The sequence below is a fragment of the Pelophylax lessonae genome, assembly GCF_965119305.1.
Source record: "Pelophylax lessonae genome assembly, chromosome: 3".
Classification (NCBI taxonomy): Eukaryota; Metazoa; Chordata; class Amphibia; order Anura; family Ranidae; genus Pelophylax; species Pelophylax lessonae.
This window is the reverse complement of record NC_138770.1, coordinates 383,348,296-383,368,072: the sequence shown is the minus strand read 5'-3', so window position 1 is coordinate 383,368,072 and position 19,777 is coordinate 383,348,296. Positions and strand designations below refer to the sequence as shown.

Sequence of the window (19,777 nt, the reverse complement as noted above, 5' to 3'; positions counted from 1 at the left end):
CATGTCAGTGGCTCATCACATCTATACCAGTGCACAAAACATCTGTCAGTGTCTCATCACATCAGTACCAGTGCACAAAACATGTAAGTGTCTCATCACATCAGTACCAGTGCACAAAACATCTGTCAGTCTCCCATCACATCTGTACCAGTGCACAAAACATCTGTCAGTCCCCCATCACATCTGCACCAATGCACAAAACATCTGTCAGTCCCCCATCACATCTGTACCAGTCCACAAAACATGTCAGTGGCTCATCACATCTATACCAGTGCACAAAACATGTCAGTGTCTCATCACATCAGTACCAATGCACAAAACATCTGTCAGTTCCCCATCACATCTGTACCAGTGCACAAAACATGTCAGTGGCTCATCACATCTGTACCAGTGCACAAAACATCTGCAATAGTGCACAATTGTGACATCAACATCTGTCAGTGTCTGCCGATGGACGATCAACATCTGTCAGTGTACTAGTGTCCTACCAATAGATAAATAAAACATTTAAAGTGCCCCTTGCGCTTGCGTTTAAAGGCGAATGCACACGTTGGTCCTGTATGCATACATAAACAGCAATAACACCACACATGTGAGGTATCACCACAAATGTCAGAGTGAGAGCAATAATTATAGCACCAGACAACCTGTGTAACTTTAAACTGGTAACCAATAAAAGGCTTATAAAGCATCGCCTATGGAGATTTTCAAATACTGAAGTTTGGCACCATTTCACTAGCGTGTGCAATTTTAAAGTATGATATGTTTGGTATCTATTTACCCAGCGCAATGCCATATTTTGTATTTTTTTACAAAACTTGGGTATTATATTGTCTCTGTGTGCATTGAAATTTATTAAAATGTATTTATGCATTAGTGTTAAAATTGCGTAAAAAAAAACTGCTGCGCAAATACTGTGTGACATACAAATTTTCAAAACATACCATTTTATTTTACAGGTCCTCTGCTACAAAAATATATAATGTTTGGGGATTCTAAGTCATTTTCTAGCAAAAATACTGATTTTTACAGGGTCTGAAGAAGGCCTGGTCTTAAAGTGGATTATGGCTGAAGGTGCTATTTGTATTTTGCGCTTATCTATGTGGCCAGGCTGTGAAAAAGTCTCACATGTGTGGTATCGCCATACTCAGGAGAAGTAGCAAAATGTTTTATGGGGTGTAGTTGCAAGTATGGCAATGCTGTGTGTGAGATATAACTTGTTAATATGACATTTTTGTGAAAAAAAAAATAATAATAATTTCTTAATTTTCCAAAGAGTTGTAGGAAAAAATTTCAACTTCAAAAAACTCGCCATGCCTCTTACTATATACCCTGGATTCTTACTATATACCCTGGACTGTCTACTTTCCAAAAAGGGGTATTTTGGAAATATTTGTACTGTATTGACATGTTAGGGCCTCAAGAAATAAGATAGGCCGCCAGGTGTGATCAATTTTCAGTGATTGACATCATAGCTTTTAGACTCAATAACTTTAACACAGACCAAATAATATATCCTGATTTGGGTTATTTTTTTTACCAAAGAAATACCAAATAATTTTTACCAAAGAAATGTAGTAGTGTAAATTTTGGGTAAAATTTATGAAGAGAAATTACTTATTTGCAAACAGAAACAAAGAAAAAAGCATTTTATTTCAAAATTTTCAGTTGATTTTTTTTATTTGTAGTGCAAAAAATAAAAACCCCAGTGGTGAATAAATACCACTAAAAGAAAGCTCTATTTGTGTGAAAAAAAATGATAAAAATTTAATTTGGGTATAGTGTTGCATGACCGCGTAATTGTCATTCAAATTGTAAAAGCACTGAAAGCTAAAAACTGGCCTGGAAAGGAAGGGGTTTCAAACTGCCCAGTATTGAGGTGGTGATTTTTGACCCTCTACTTTTTAGTATTGCGTCCCATTGTTTGTTAACTCTCCCACGGGTCGGTGAGACTTTTGTCTACACCGGCCCTTATCATTACCTAATTTTATCTATTTTGGATAGTTGAGCCATACGCCACCAGGATGATATATCCTTTAAAAGAAGTCATTCTAATGTTCATCTGTACCTGTATATGAGTAAGGAGGTCCTAAGGAAGTGGATGCGGAAGCGAAATGCGTCAACCTAATTTCCCAATGTCTGCAATATTACTTTGCATTTTTCATCTCCCTAGTGGATGCTGATTGGTAGTATCAATGTCCATGCATAAATGATGTATGCTTTTATTGATGTTTTTACTGGATAAAATAAAGATTTGTAATTAATCCCCCCCCCCCCCCAATGTATACATTACAGTACTCTCATGTGCGTGGATCTGCTAAAGGCATAGAGAATGTTCTTTGCAAAATGAATTTTCACTTAAGTAACTTAGTGGATAAGAAAATACTGTGTTCACTTCAATCTTCCTATGATATGCAAGCAAAATTCGTTTTTTTCTTTATTTTCTTGTACATGATTTAAACATTTAAAATTTAACTTAATTTTATCTTAGCTTTGCCTTATTCAGTAAACCAAGTGAAAAGTCTCTAATTCTCTAGTAAATCATTGCCAATTAATTATTGCAAATTCGACCTAAAATAATTTTTTATTTCAGTTTCACATTTTGCCTTTTTACTGTTTTCATGGTGGGATTTCACATAGAAAACTGTAGATTCATCCAATAGTGACTATCTGTTTATCAGACTATTTTGAGCTGACATAGTTTATTAACCTCCCCCCATCCGCACTACAGCCTATATATGGCTGCAGCGCGGACTTGAATTTTCGGGAGGCCGTCTTTATACGTTCCCAGTGACACGCCCCCCGCGCGCTCCCGCGAGCGCGCAGCGGGGAAAATCTGTGTCGGCCGTGTCCCTTGGACACGGCCGATCACAGATCGTGGTGAATGGCCAATCACAGCGGCCATTCACCACGTGATCGGGCCGTCCAATGAGCGATGATCTCATATGTAAACATATGAGATCATCTCTCATCGCCGGCGCTCCTTCCTCACACGGAGCCTGCAGTGTGAGGAAGGAGGGGGAGCCGTCAGCCGCCGGGGACACACAGGAATGTAATCAGGGCACTGATCACCAGTGCCCTGATTACTAAAGGTAAAACATACACACATTGCACCCCCATCAGTGCCCACAGTGCCCGCCATCAGTGCCCCCCATCAATGCCCACAATCAGTGCCCATAGTGCTGCCAGTCAGTGCCCATCAGTGCCTGCTCACATAGGCACTGATGAGCACTGACTGGCAGCACTATGGGCACTGAGTGTGGGCACTGATGGTGCTGCCCATCAGTGCCGCTCATCAGTGCCACCCGTCAGTGTCCAGTGCCATCCGCCAGTGCCCATCAGTGCCGCCTATCAGTGCCCATCAGTGCCGCCCATAAGTGCCACCTCATCAGTGCCCATAAGTGCCACCTCATCAGTGCCCATCAGTGCAGCCTATCAGTGCCCATCAGTGCCGCCTCATCAGCGCACATCAGTGAAGGAGAAAAATTTATTTTCAAAATTTACTCGCAGAAAATAAGAAAACCTTTTTTTTTTTCAAAATTTTCTGTCTTTATTCTTTTTTTTTGTAAAAAATAAAAAATCCAGAGGTGATTACATACCACCAAAAAAAAGCTCTATTTGTGGGAAAAAAATGATAAAAATTTCATATGGGTACAGTGTAGCATGACCGCGCAATTGTCATTCAAAGTGTGACAGCGCTGAAAGCTGAAAATTGGCCTGGATGGGAAGGGGGTTTAAGTGCACAGTAGGCAAGTGGTTAAAAGAAAAGTAAAAACTGTGAATTGATAATTGATTTTTTTAACATTAATTGGATCCCATTAACTTCATAAGCTGTAAAAAAAAGTTTTTCTTTGGCTACTGGGGCAGCAATATATATTATGTTATATAATAGTTTGTGGAAGTGTTTCTATTTTTAATAAGATTCGAATTATTCATTTTCTGCTTTGGAATTGTGTCAAATATAGAATAACCATTTAAGCAGAATATTCTTATTATTATAAACTGAGTTTCTTTTTCATTAGAATCTCTCCAGCAGCTTAATTTCAGCTTTAATCCATAGGATATAACTGAAATATAGGCACTGTGAATAGCAACTATGATACACATATATCAAGCCAATAAAGGAAAAAAACAGTATGGATTGATGCGCTGCTGCATTAGAAAATAGGATCAATAGTGAACCATGCCAATACATTTTCAGTGAAACTCATTTACTTTACTCATTTTTCTTTTGAAACTGAACTCTAGGCAACCAACTAAAAACAGAATTGTTACATAGTTATATTATTTATAAGGTTAAAAAACACAGGTCCATCCAGTTCAATCTATGTGTGTGTATGTATGCATGTGTGATTTGTATTCTCTACCCTGAGGAAGTAATTTTAAAAGTTTTGCTCTAACAGAAAAGAACCCTTTCCACAATCTAAGGTTTAACCTCCTTCCTTCTAACCTCAAATTGTGGCCATGTTTAAAATTATGATCTTAGAGTAAACAGTTTATCAAAGGTACTGAAGTCACCTTTGATATATTTGCACAAAGTAATCATATCTCCTCTTATTTGCCTCGTCTCCAGAGTGAATAGCAGTAATCTATGTAAACTGATCTTCATAGCTGAGGTCCTCCACTCCCCTTATTAATGTTGTTGCCCTTTGCTGAACTCTTTCTAAGTTAACTGAGGACTGGTGACCAAAACGGAACTGCATATTCAGAGATGAGGCGGCAATGGGAGCTGCCTGACACCGGCAGCGGCTTCCCCGCTGACGATCGTCGGGGGCAGGAGTGCGCTGGTGGGGGCGCACGCTCGCCCCCCTGTTCCTCCCAGGTGAGCAATGTAGATCTACATCATTTTGCCTGTACGAGCCACCCTGCCGCAGTACAAAAGTGGCGGGTGGTCGGGAACTGGTTAAAGGTGGGTGGTCTCTCAAAGAAACATTGCAACTGATTCAAAAACCATCAACTTTATTCCATAATTGCTTTTTTAAAAGCATTTAAGGGTTATGTAGGCCCCTTTTTTCCAATTAAAACAGATAACATGATTGTTTAGATCTCCATATATAGCATCAACCTCATAAAGAATAGAAAAACATAACGCCTTTTTCCAACACCTATGATATGGTGTCAAATATATAATTGTCTCAATATGGACCAATATAGTTTTGATGTGAAGCAATGAATATTCCACAAAGTAAATCCCAATGTGTTTCCCCCAGAAGAAAAGGCTTTCCTCAGAGGAACAACAGGGGTTATGTTCTGCCAGTTCCAAACAAGTCAAGAGTATGCCTGCCCATTTTCAAATTGTATCTTGAACCTAGCCTATACAAACATTCTCATAATGCGACTATTCACTTCATCGTGGAGAGTGCGACCCTTGCTGCTTTTCTCCAGGTGTATATTGTAGAGCCCATCATCAAAAACAGCAAAATCCAGGGGCTTTAGCTCTTACTGTGGTCCTCAAAATGCAGACTATGGGAGGCTGAGATTCAAAGTTAGCATTGTCTGAGCAGCCTCTCAGTAAGCAGTAAAGGGCAAACTCTCTATGATGAAGTGAATATTCCCATTATGAGAATGGTTGTATTAGCTACCACCAGTATCTACCTCTCTTTGCCAACACACCTGTTCCCTTTCTTATTTTAGCAGTCATTCCCTTGGATGCTAGAGGAGGTAGTCTGCTCGAGCAATACTACTGCTGAGCTGATTTGGGATGTGTCAACTCGAGACTAGCCTCTATAACCCTTTTCCCTCTACCCTTCCTTCTAACTGTAATCCAGTTACCTACCTCTGACCCCATTTCCTCTATTTCCCTATCATCCCATATACTAGCTCCAACCAGCAAAAAACAACTTGCTCAAACTTTGCACAACGGTATTTGCCCTTGAACGATTGTTTAGAGAATGTATACAGCACATACAAAAGGATGCACACAAAATCACATTACCAATCTAGAAAAACATGGTTACCTCTAGCTATACAGCGATGGTTTAAAATGTAAACCCTGCTACAAGTTACAATAATGCTATAGGTTTTAACCCTGTTCCGTTAACCCCTGGAATGTCCTATATATCTTTTTTAACTATGCTGTTATTGTAACACTATACTTTATAGAGAGAGCGTCACATACTGTAATCCTCTCACAACTATCCCTGCCTACTCACTGCTAACACAGCTCCCACACAACATTATTATAAATTCTTTTTAAAGCTGTACCTTGCTCCACTACTCCTTCTGATTGGACAGTGAATGAATAGTAGCACACTGATTGGCCCTTATTTCTGGTCTTTCCTTCCCCAGTCTGAGTGATGCTATACAAGAGAATACAGGGGGTGATATTCACTATTATTGTATTCATCTATTAATATGGTATAACATGTGTTTGTAAAGTACAAGTATATTATCCTTTCAATAATCCTCCAATCACAGGAAAATGTAAGGGATATAAGGTATTTACTCTGCTTTTCCTAAAAAATAACTTGTATAGTAATTTCTGACCATATTCAAACAAATCTCACTAAGGGATTTGGTGCATCTTTTGTTGATGATAAAACTAGAAATTTTCTTTCTTTTACATACAATATACAGTAAACATTTGGCCAAGGGAATGAGTTAAGCCAGCCATAGACAGATCAAAATTCACCTGTTCAGCAGGAACTGGCCTATTTATGATCCGTCTATCGGTAGCTTGGTTGTACTGAAGTCAATCTATTGATCGACTTCAGTACAACCAGCCTATCAGATTTTTTCATATGGTTACTACCGCCGTATATAGATATATGGATTGACAATAACAAGGAAGTGTAGTGTTGATTAGATAGAACATATTTGGGGATCCTTTGAAAATGAAGACATTGATTCATTTTTTTTTTCACAATTTTTTTTCACATACTGTCTCCAGTACAGTACAATGTCATCACATGACTGATGGGGCAGAGATCAGGAACAATGACTGGTAACAGTATGTTAAAAAAATGTAAATCATTTTTTATTCAATTGTTTTAACCTTTTCCTTTTTTAAATTTTTTTTTACATACTTTCATCAGAGTAGTTCAGTGTCACCATAGTAACACTGCACTACTCTGGGGGGGGGGGGGGGGCGTTGATCATGGATTTTTTTCACATTTTGTTTGCTGTTACAATGAAGATCAACTGTGATTGCCGTGATTGGCTCAGATACAATGTGCCCACATAGCAAGGATAACTTGCCACATGTTTGTGTTGAATTGTAGTCTTGTTAACTTACTGCACATTTTCACTGGCAAGTTGTACACTTCCAGAGCACTTTTCCCATTTGTAGAAAACTTGCGTGGCAAGTCTCTAGCAATAGCAAAGTTACAGTGGTGAGTCTACAGCAAGAGCTCTGCAAGTCACAGTGACCCCTGTGGGGAAATAACTATTGCATAACATAACTGAACCAGATCTTGCAGAATGTTTACAAGAAAGTTGATCATGAGGCATGTAACGCAGACTTGCTGCAAAAGTGCAATAAACTTGTGAAGCCTGGCAAGTCTAGAAATAGCTTAGAAAGTCTTTGTCAAACTTGCAATTCAATAACTTGCTATCTGGGTGATAGCTGTGGGAAAATCACTGCTGACAACACAGCTGTTATGAATTAATTTAATCATAACAGCTTTGTTGACAAAGTGATCGCTGGGCCCTGACTACTGGGATCCACAATCCGTTGAGTCCATGGGGGCCTCTCAAACATGGTGTAGGCACATGACATACATGTATGTAATTGTGCCTGCACGTGCTACCTCGCTGCAGTATATGTGCTGTGACAGGTCGGCAAGTGGTTTAGACCACAGTCTAAACATGTTCCAAGTCCTGTTACTACATGATGCTCAACCTTCTCTGACTGGACCAAATGCTCTTTTGCGTCTCACACAGACACCCCCTCCCAGACACCAATGCTCACATTGGGAGAGTTTCAATCCAGAAAACAGTGGGCCTGGTGTTAATTGCCATTGAAAAAAAAATTGTCGAAAAGTCCATTCATTCTAAGGCCCCTTTCACACTTATGCGATGCAATTTTACCGCGATTTGCAGCGATTTTGCGGCGCGATTTTGACGCGATTTTGAAAGCAATGGCAAGGCTATATGCCTCAAAACGTATTAAAATCGTGGCAAAGTAGTGCAGGAACTACTTTGAAGTCGGTGCGACTTCAAAACGCACTGATATGAATGGGGCTCATTGAAAATAATGGAAAACGACTTGTCATGCGATTTTGCGGTCCAAAATCCTGGGACAAGTCGCACTAGTGTGAATGGGGCCTTAAATCAAATGTTAAAAGCAAACAAAATCCTTTAAATGACAAACCAATGTTCAGAGTATGTTCTGAGAATTTTCGTATGAATTTTCCTTAGACTTTTCCTGAGTTTTTGTTTGAACATATATCCATCTATGCCCAGCTTTAGACTTGCTAACCATGACACCCACTATAGGAAAGGTAGCTGGAGAAAAATATCTTAGTTCATTCTTATTTAACTAGTTCCGGATCGCCTGCCGCAGTTTTATGTCGGTACTTTGATGTTAAATACCATGGTTATGGCAGCAGATAGCTACCATAACCCCAGTATTTATTTAAACTCCCGGCGGTCCTCTTTCACATAAGGGTGGTCCCAGCGGTAGATTCGCTTTGATATCACCCTTATGGTGCAGTGGGAGAGGTGCCCCCCCCTCCCGCCGCTTCCTGGTCATTTTCTCTGCTTACCGGACCCACCGGTAGCGGGGAAAACAACCTTGTCCCCTGCTCCTCACAGGCAGGAAGTCCAGTGAGGGCGAGATGGCCCTCACTCGATTCTATTGCCTTGTAGGACCAGAGCGACGTCAAACATTGTCTCCTAGCAACACATTTAAAGAAACCATTTTTTTCATCATGAAAAAAATGACTCTTTTTTTTTTCTCTTTTTTAGTGTAAATGGGAGATCTGAGGTCTTTTTGATCCCAGATCTCACATTAAAGAGGTCCTGTCATGCTTATTTCTATTACAAGGGATGTTTACATTCCCAGTAATAGGAATAAAAGTGATCAAAAATGTTTTTTGTTTTTTTAAAAAAAACTGTGTAAAAATAAAAAATAATAGATAAAATAAATAGTAAAAAAAAATGAAAGCGCCCTGTCCCTGTTAGCTCATGCGTAGAAGTGAAGGCATACGCAAGTCCCACCCATATATGTAAACGCTATTCAAACCACACATGCGAGGTATCGCTGCGATCGTTAAACTGAGAGCAATGATTTGAGTTCTAGACCTTCTCTGTAACTGGTAACCTGTAGAAATTTTTAAAGTGTCGCCTATGGGGATTTTTAAGTACCAATGTTTGTCACCATTATTTTTCACATTATAGAAAAAAATTGGGCTTACAAGTGTCAGAAATAGGCCCGGTCCAGAAGTGGTTAAACAAACAGCAGATTGCTAATTTGAAATTTGTTAAAGGGACAGTTTTAAATTGCTATTTCTGAAGTTCTCCCTTAACATAAGCTTTCCTATTGCTCCTTATTTTAGGGCCCAACAACTATGCAAATATATATACCGGTAAATGTGTTCAAGTAAACTATCTGAAACACTTCTTTTTAAACTGACCAATTAAAATAAGATTTGCCATGAAATATTTTAGGAACATCAATCTTCAAAGAAAGTCTACATATATTTATTGAGGTCATCCTGAACCATTATATTCAGTCACAATACACATGATACAGTGCTGAGTTTTCTCTACAACAGTCACATTTTCAGTTGATTTGAAGGATTTAGATGAATGAATGATTACATGAAGCCCAGCATTTCTACAGAAGTCTTTGATAAACCCTTGTCTGCGCAAATACCTATGTTTTATGGGAAGCACATTTTTAAAGGTTCTGACTTCATGTTAATATCTTTGATATGTAACAAATGTCATTTTAAATCACTTTCTTTGAATTGTTCTAAAGCAGTAATAAATAACCTTTAGCAAGAGCAGTTAAGAGACTTTACTGGTCATAGATTTCCATTTAACCAATACATACAATTTTTACTTTTGTTTTAATGTTTAAAATCTATTGGATTTTTAAAGTTGATATGATATCATTCTTTAATTTCACGTGTACAATTTCTCCATTTTGGTAACATGAAGTAGAACTGTCCTGAAGCTTAATATTTAGATGTTTTCCATCCTGTTACACTGTCACATGTAGAGAGTGCAGCTGAGAAGCCAGGCTGCCTTTTTTATTGTGTTATCAACTTTCTTCATATTACCATATGTATCCCAGTGGTGCTGTTTCTACTTCCATGCCCATGCCAAAGTAGTTGGGCAGTTTCTAACCAAAATTCTAAGGTGCAAGGAAGACTGGATAGGTGCTAAAGTATTTTCCTACTTCAATCAGAAAAGAAAAAAGTATTTTGAGGAACTTTTTGAATTAGTGTTTTGAGAAACACTAAGGTTACAGACGGACAGGCAGTTTGGAATGACCATTTTAAAGTTTTGCTACTCTTAACAGACCTACAAACACAAGAATTGTTGTGCCAGCTTTGCATTGTATATTTTGCACATATGGAGGCACTGGCATGTAATGTCAAAAACAATTGGCAATTGGCTAAGAAAATCAATCCTTCTAAAACATTTTTTCACCCTTATCAAGCTTTGGCATCAGGGAAGGCCTAGAGACATATAAATGTTTCCAGATCTGAATGTAAACAGCCCAATTCAAGAGTATTCTCTAATGTCTGTCAGCACTTTTAGACTCATTGCATTGGTTTTCCGCAACTTCACTTTCCAGGTGCTTTTGCTCCTTTTGGTTACAACATGTGAAAAAATCAGGATGTGTATGGTTAGCATATGTAGATTTTTTATTGAAAGACGTTTGGTGAGCATGTAGCAGTCTTATTGTCCAGAAAATTAACCAAAGAAAAAGTAGACCAACAAAAATGTAAAGTAGAAACCATTTGTATGCTGGCTTTCTGAATCAGACATTTGTAATTATAGCATGTTATTGTGGGCCTGTACTTAAATATAAACACATGGAGTTTTTAAAATTCAGCATGTGTTGTATAAGGAAATGTTAACGTGGGCCTATAAAAAAAAAACACGTATACCTTGTCAAATTAAGGTATTATTTTGAATAAAAAATACATATTTGTTGCTATGAATAAAACAAAGTTTAGACAGCTTAGACCCCCGTCATTCTTTACTGCAGACAATCTGCTATTTTCAACCTGCAATTTGGCCAAAAAGATGCCCTTATGTACCTAAAAATGTATAAATAACACTTAAAAACAAGTTTGTATTACATGAACACTGATAAGATTGTGTTCTTTAAAGCTGATCTCTGGAATTGCTCCATCTTTTCACTGCCAGCATCCTCACATCATGTAAAAAAGCACCACAAATTTCCATTTTTTTTTTAAATTAGCCCACAAGATGTTGTTTTTCTTGTTCAATGTGTTTACTGAGTTTTTACAAAGTAATATTTACAATTAACAATAAATCCAAGTTTAAAAAGTGACATACTTATCTCAAGCTTTAAGAGAGCAGAATAAAACCAAACAAAATCAAAATATGTCTTGTTATCCATTGTGATATCAATCATTATCCCAGCAAATGCCAGGCATCTCTGAGAGGAGGGATTTGCCCTTCATCACTTTCCTAGGGCTAGACCTAGGGTGTGCTGCAAAGAACTACATTTTCCATGAGTACTTTTGAGTGGGTTTGCAAGGGGGTGACTATTCGAGTGGCAGAGTTCTCTCCTCCTCTGTCACCTTCCACATAACCACCAACCCCAATAAGGATCCAGCCACTCTAGACTGCACTAACTGTAAAAAAATCAGCACAGTCTAGTAGGAACTTCAAGGTTCAGTTACATGATCATTCTCTGTACAAGGGAAGAAAGCAATGGCAACCAGTCATCTTGAATAACTGGTCATCTTTTAATGGAACAATAAGGGCTGGAGTTCTGAAGGAATATGACACTATGTATGAAAGCAATGCATAAATCAGGTAAAACAGTTGATTTATATATATATATATATATATATATATATATATATATATATATATATATATATACTGTATATACTAAAATAGTTTTGCTTAGAGTTCTGCTTTATGTGATCTTTTTCACTTCTACATCTAAAAGATTAAAAGACCATAGTTCCCCTTAAAGAAACTATAATTTAGAGGCAGTAGTTAAGGGCGTAATTAAAACATATATCCATTGTGCTGCAATATTATTGATCTCTCTGGTGCCTACCCAATGGCATGTTCCTCAGCATCAGTTACATGTCTTCTGCTGGAGGATTTTGGGGATGTGATATGCAGTTTGAGCTGTCCACTCAGTGGTTCTGTCTGAATCCTTTCATGAAGTCAGTCCTTCAAATTTTCTGCATTGACAGAGACCATAAAATCCACACCTTGTCAATTGTCATATGGCACTGGACGAATGAACTAATACTAGTATAACAAGAAAAAAGAAATTTTCAGTTGACTACTTTTACCTACTTTATACAGTCCAGGTTCAATTTAAAATAACTCTGCTATTTTTAAACACGGGTCTCCTTTAGCAGGCTTGGGTACAAAATATGTATGCAAATGAAACAATATTTTGCAAGTAAAAATATTTAAAAAATATATATATTATTATAATATTTAAATCAAACCTAAACACGTGGCAAAAATAAGCCGGCATGACAGGTTGCTATCTATTTAACTCTACTTCTATCATTCCCTATGATGCAAAATGATTATTATTGACCAACTGATGATTTTTCATCTGATCCCATGGCCCACTTCATCTGCTATTTTTTGTCTTTTTTTTTTATACTTTTTTAAATTTACAAAATAGTATGTCCTCTCATCACCTTCTCTATAGCAGGAAAGCTGTGAGCTTGTATGCTGTTGATATCATATAGGTATTTCAAGAGGGACATTAGGGAAAATAGGACTTCCCCCTCAGAAGAGGCATAGTATTCGAGGGTGGGCTATCCTCATTTTAACCTGCCATAAAGAGTAGGGACTGAATTGCTATTTCTGCTTATAGTGAAATGACAAATAAGTCCTGTGCATCTCTTGGTCGTTCACATGATGCATTGATTTATTAGAGCACGGGGACATGGGTTTCTCAGAGTTTCTCATGCTCAAGTTTCCACTATGTTATTCTTAAATACTTAAATAATTCCTGCAATAGAAAATATCACTAAGGCAGTTTTTACTAAATAGTTTAAGCAATAAAAATTGTCAGTGTGATAACTAAAGAGTGGGAATCTCCCAGAACCTCATGCTGGACTTTTTATAATGAATCTCTATGAGAAACCACACAATGAAGATGTAGGGCAGCATTGAACCTCAATATACAACCTATGTTTATTTCAAATCTGATCCTGCTTTTCATTTAATCAGGCATTAAGTGAATTGGCAAGGGGTCCAAAAACCACATATTTGGTCCACCAGGGGTAGGTATAGTAACTTGCTTGCGCCACACCATAGCAGGTAAGTCACTCATAATCCCCCCTCACATTCCTTTGCTTCCTGTTGGAGAACTTGAGGAAGAAAGGTCCTCTTGCACCCAGTGCAAAGGCTAAGGCTGGACATATATTATACAATTTTCTTGTTCAAATGACTTTAGATTTACCCCCAGCTATGTAGTGCAAGAGCCTGCCTGACTGCATACAAATTGAAAGTGTTTAGGTTTGACCTTACGTTATACAGTTTTGGTAAATCTAAAGGAAATTTAACAAGAAAATTGTAAAATTTAAGGCCAGCCTAAGATGACTAGTAGCCACTAGTAGCCTTTGTATTGGCTAATGACTGAACGCCAGCACAAAACAGATATGCATATGTGACAGCATGGCATAAAGCTTACTCTTTGCTGCCACATATATGTGTTTAGCTGGCGGTAAGGGGCTAAATATTTTCTAGATCACAGCTATACAAATGCTTGCTTGCCCATATGTATCTAATTCATTTCAAATACAGAAAACATATTAAATAATATTACATGGTGTTTTACTTTTATGGTTGATATGTGTTACTTTAAAGAAGGCTTCTGCCATCTGCGTTATACTATAATACTCAATGCAAAAAACATATTTTTGCTTTCAGGCTTACATTAGTAAAACATAAGATAAAAGTGATTTAATAGTCACCATCTGGTCAGAGTAGAAGACATCTGTGGCAGGTACACATTAACAGGGAAAATTTAAGTGCTGCTGCTATAATCTCAGATAAAGGAATTTTATTCTTTCTGTAAGAGCTCAAGTTTGTTTTATCCTATCCTTTTCATCTTCAAAAGTTCTTTAAAGATGAACCACAGCCTGTGTCTAAAACATTTTTATGATTTAAATACATTAGTGAGATTTGATACATTTTATGCAAAAATACATAAAGTACATATCTATATTTTTGAGTTATATTTCAAAAACAATTTTAAGTCTTCCAATAATTTACGTTTGCATTTTGTATAGCCACACGAGTGTCTCAGTACTTTTGTTGGATATTTTAACTAAGTAGAGGCTGTTTACATAGCAATATGAAGATTCACTTTGGAAAAGAGAAAGTTTATTTAGTGAGTGAATAGGCTGAAACTTTGTTCACTGTAAATATCCAGTTATGTGTAAGTTACATTTAAAAATAATTTTTTGCTGGCACCTGATTGATTGATTAAAGTGAACATCACTGCAGATTATTTACTGAGCTCAGTGAACATTCACTTTGCAAAGTGAAGTTTTACTTTGACAAGTAGAGAGTCTCTACTCCTTTAGTAAATAAACCCTGGTGATCATATACAGCGTTAGGCTGTAAGGCTAACCACAAATATAATATCACTTAAACTTTTTTATTAATATTATGATTTTATATGTTTAAAAATGTTTTTATGCTTTGCTAGCAAGATCATTTCTGCCCTGTAGACAGAAAATCATGTCACCATCAGAAATTACATTTTTCTCATTCATATTGTGATCTTGTAGAGCACTCTTTAAGGGCTCATTTACACATGTGGTGGCCTTTAAGGAGCGGTCTGTGTTCTGATCGCTCTTCAGAGGGCATTTGGCAGGTGGAGAAGAGGTGTTATATTGCCTCTTATCACCTGTTTTAACCCCTTAAAGCCCACACCAGCAACTATTGGGTCACATTTGGTGGATGGTACTGCTGGAGATAATTTTTGCTGTGGCATATGTACACCCCTGTCTGCTGCCTTTGCAATTTAAGGGGAGCAGTTTGGGTGTAGTAAATACATGGCTGCACTGGACATTTTTACTAACCCCCAAACACAAGTGAAAAGGAGGCCTGAAAAGACCGGAAGCCCAGGAATGGGGCCTGCTATAGCCACCTAAAACAAATGGTTTGTTAAAATGGCACTGTAGCAAAAAACAACTACTGTAGTGCAAATTTAAAAATAATGCAAACATAGTGTAGATTGTGTAATAAAGGAAACACCTTAGTTATGTTCTTTGTGAACCTAATGTGAGATATTTTTCAGTTCCAAAATACCATTTTGATTTTCTCCTAAAGCTGAACTCCAATCTTACCCTCAGTCTTGCACAACTATACAAGCTTCTCTCGTGTACTAAAAATTATTACTCTGATTTGACTGCACACTGTGAGCTCCTCACATTGTGTTTCATAAGTAAGTCAGACAGGGTGATGTAATTTAATGAAGTTTCTCTCTCCATCCTTCTCATAAAAATGTATATATCAAGATTATCAAACTACTATCCTTGGTTTAATTAATTGGCCTTCAAATATTTGCACCTTTAAGTCAATGTAAAACATGTAAGAATAAGCAACCAAATGCTGAATACAAGCAGAGTGAATATACTGTGGGACTGATTTACTAAGGAAGTCATTTTGCTTCTATTAACTCCAGATTCCATGAAATGATTTTAAATTTCTTACAACTTAAGGGAAGAGGCGCCAGGGCAAAATTTAATTCTTCAGTAAATAATCACCTACATGTTGTAGCATGGAGCAGACTGAATTATGAGTTCATGTTTTATGTAAGGAGAAAAACCCTTTATATTTTACTCTAATTTTCAGTGAAATAAAGCTCAAAATAACTGTTTTTTTTGTAATATTTTGCAGTATTCAAATTTCCATACAGAAAGATCTGAATCGGACCATGACAGTCAATGGGGAGGAAGCCCTCTAACTGACACGGCTTCACCACAGCTTTTAGATCCTATAGAAAGACCAAGCTCCCAACAACATGATGTCTCCTGTGCATATCGACAGTATCCAGACCGAAGTGCTCTGTGTTTTGGATTTACTCTTGACCATTCAAGATTAAGTGATGATAGACACCACCATAGCCAGTCCTGTGAGAGTGGCAGATGTGAGGCTGGTAGATACTTTCTTGGAAGTCCACAAACAGGGAGAGAGACATGGTGGGGATCTCGTTCTGCTTTGCCAGTGCCAAAATCCTCTCCAGAAAGTAGAGATGGATACGAGAACTCTATGCCTCATATAACTTCAGTTCACAGGTTACACGGTAAGGCAAAATGAATATTAAAAAAAAAAAAAATCAAATCACAGCTGCTCTGCTATCTTGTTGCCTTGTGACCTGGGTGTCTAAATGAGTGTCTATGAATGTATGAATCTTCACCATCTCCCACTCTCTGGCAATTACCACCCGGGAGTTTCCGACACACCAACATTGTTCATTGTACATTGTTCTAAACAGCTGCTTCACAGTACTACCACTTCTCCTGGGATTTGGAACACCTATGCAAAAATAGCTTTAAAGGCTCATCCCAACACATTATGTTTGGTTGCAAGGTTCAAATTATATGGGAAACCTACAAAGTACTTCAATTAGCAATGCAAACTTATTATTTTTTTTTTTCTGTGAGTGCCCCAGTACATGATCCATGAATCTTTCATTTGAAGGGAACCGCTTAGATTCTGTGAAATTAGATATACCCACTTGCTCCAATGCCAAAGTGAATTATGAAGGGGCACCTCAGCACTAAATGACTATAAGTGGAAGAGAGGGGGGACAGAGTGTCCATTGGAATGCAGCAATTGTATTTTTTTTCAATCTCTCAATTTGATAACACTTTCGACCCTGTCTTGTAGAAATGGTCTACATAAACCAAACCTCATGATCTTATCTCTTTGGATCTCTATTTTATCTCTGTGCCATTCATACTATGTACCCCTTACATATTCATATGATGCACATCTATGAAGCCTGAAGCCTACTGAGAGAAAAAAACCCCAATGACCTTTACTCCACAACGCAACTGAAAGCTGCCTGATCTGTCAGTGCCAATTTTATGTGAAGGGGTGGGAATAGCAATGACATAATTTCCAAATATGGCCATGTGGCCACGTTTAGGCAATTATTTAACCCCTCTGATCCCTGCCTATTGGCTTATGTGGCTGGTGATTCATGGCCATGCAAGTGAATAGGCCAGGTGATGTCAGTAGTGGGTAAAGACATGGTAGGTGCAAGCTACCACCGCTTTCTTAGCAAACATCGACAGCTGGTAGCTGTTACATTCATCCATGCTAAATGCCCTAAACATTAGGAGTTCAGACTTACATTGGGAACGAACACTGAGCTCATCCATTACTCTATAATAACTAATACTTCCAAGGGAACAAGAAGTTTATACTAATGGAAACCATTAATGAGAGAACTTTAATGTCTGCTATTGTTTACCTTCTTCTGAAAAAGCCACAGGCCTGATTGTCATATTGATTCTTTTGTTTCAGGGCTTCACTGAACTGAAACATTTAGCCATGCTTAACCATTAATTTCAATGATAAAAGTAGTTTCAGTCATGATTATGTTTAGAATTTAGGTTTAATTGTGATTAAGATGGAGAGCCATAATGTTCTTTTGATCACTTTTCTATGTATTTAAACTTGCTTTACTTATGTGTTCTAAAAAAATCTAAAATTTAAAAGAGCCGAGAGAATGAATATATTACTTATATTGGTGCTCTATTTATGCAAAGATGGACATTACATTTTTTATTTGCCAGATATTTACTATTATTATTTTTCTTTCTATTTTAGGGAGAAATCATTGGGATGAAGACAGTGTGGTCAGTTCTCCTGATCCTGGTTCTGCAAGTGAGTCAGGAGACCGGTACCATAATGAGCAATATCAGAATAGTCACCATGAGCCAAGCAAGATTGAAACACTTATTCGAGCAACGCAGCAAATGATTAAAGAAGAAGAAAACAGGTTACAGCTACGTAAATCTAGCCCAGATCAGCTAACTACTATTAATGGAGCAGGGAAAAGAAACTCAGTTTGCTTTGCTAATTACCAGCAACCTCAATTATCTGGAGTTTTGTGTCGAGGTCCATCTGTTGCCAGTACTTCTCCATGTGACCATCTACAGCAAAGAGATGCCAAAATACTAAGCCCACGTGATAATGAATATGAGAACAGTCCTACAACTATTTCCAGAATAAGCAGTCCAAATTCAGAAAGAATTTCAAAACCAGGAGTAACAGTAGCGAAAGACTACATAAATACAAATGTGTCCCCTCATCAAACGGTGGACCACTCTGTATCACCAAACTACTATAGTGCCCATCGACCATATTTTGATAAACATTCGTACACTTTTACTGGTTATGCACTTGAACATTTATATGATACTGAATCTATTAGAAACTATTCATTGGGTTGCAGTGGATCCCACTTTGATGTAACTTCACATTTAAGAATGCAACAAGATCCTTCTCAAGTGCACAAAGGTACATCAGTTATTATAACAAATGGAAGTTGATGGAATTGTTTGATATAGTCCATGTATTATAATCTTTTGCAATGGAATTAAATTTGCGTAATTGTTACCACCATTTCATGAATTTCAGTGCGCTGGACGTGACAATAGGATGGATTAGAATTGCAATTTATATTTAGAAATCCAACTGTTCAACTTTGAACTAATGTAAATCAGTGGATGATTAATGAAAATATTTGTGCATTCTTAAAAATATAGGAATTTTAATGTAGTTAAAATACAGTGTTTGCTAAATATTGCATGTACATAAACACCAGTTTCGGAAGAAAAAAAAAAAGCTAAAACTATGCACAGAGGACTTGAAGCAGAATTGAATGTCTAACTTTATGTATCCACATGGACAAATGCACATATATTCTTTGTATGTTTAAAATATGAAAAAACAAAAAAACAAAAACAAAATTAAGTATTACTTTTCAGCATCAGGTTAATTTTGTTTGATATACATTACATTTTTTGTCTCCTAATTACATAAAGGGTATATTTTACTGAAAGGGGTTTGAGGATAATTAATATTTATATATCTGATACAAATGCCATACCCACTTTTATACATTCCCATACCTAACATTTTCATTGATGTCATCAGTCTTGTTAAAGCCACATAATCAATCTTTGTGTCGAATTATGATTTCACATTTCCAGGCTGTATGCAAACATCATGACAACTAATCAATTATTTTATTTCTCTATCTACTGCAGATTGAAAACCTTTTAAATAGTATTTTCTATTTTCCCTCTAAGACTGCATGTGTGTACTACATTTCCATAGTAAACATTAATGCATGTGACCCCACTGCTTAAAGTACAATATATTTAAATTTACAAAATATAATATGCAAAAATCTGTACTTTTCAGAATATGTCTACCATAGCCTCCCAAAGTCTGTTTTTAAAAAAAATAATATTCTCATAAAATTGTGTTTCTTAGTTGTCGGGAATGTAAACATGCTCATCTATTTTAGTTTGAAACATTTTAACAACATAATTTCCAGTTGCTTGGTCATTGCAGTAAATTGTTGGAATTGGTAAACAATTCTACATAATTA

The 19,777-nt window shown here is 37.1% G+C and overlaps 1 protein-coding gene across 1 annotated transcript in view; it reads left to right on the top strand.

Annotated features, from left to right (window-relative positions):
* Positions 1–18,940, top strand: part of SIM1 (SIM bHLH transcription factor 1) — a 121,771-nt gene extending 102,831 nt beyond the window's left edge. The window contains exons 11-12 of the mRNA XM_082251484.1: positions 16,045–16,450; positions 17,986–18,940. Coding sequence (XP_082107610.1) covers positions 16,045–16,450; positions 17,986–18,710 — 1,131 coding nt within the window. The 3' untranslated portion in view covers positions 18,711–18,940. The remainder of the gene's footprint in view (positions 1–16,044; positions 16,451–17,985) is intronic.
* The last annotated feature ends 837 nt before the right edge of the window (positions 18,941–19,777 follow it).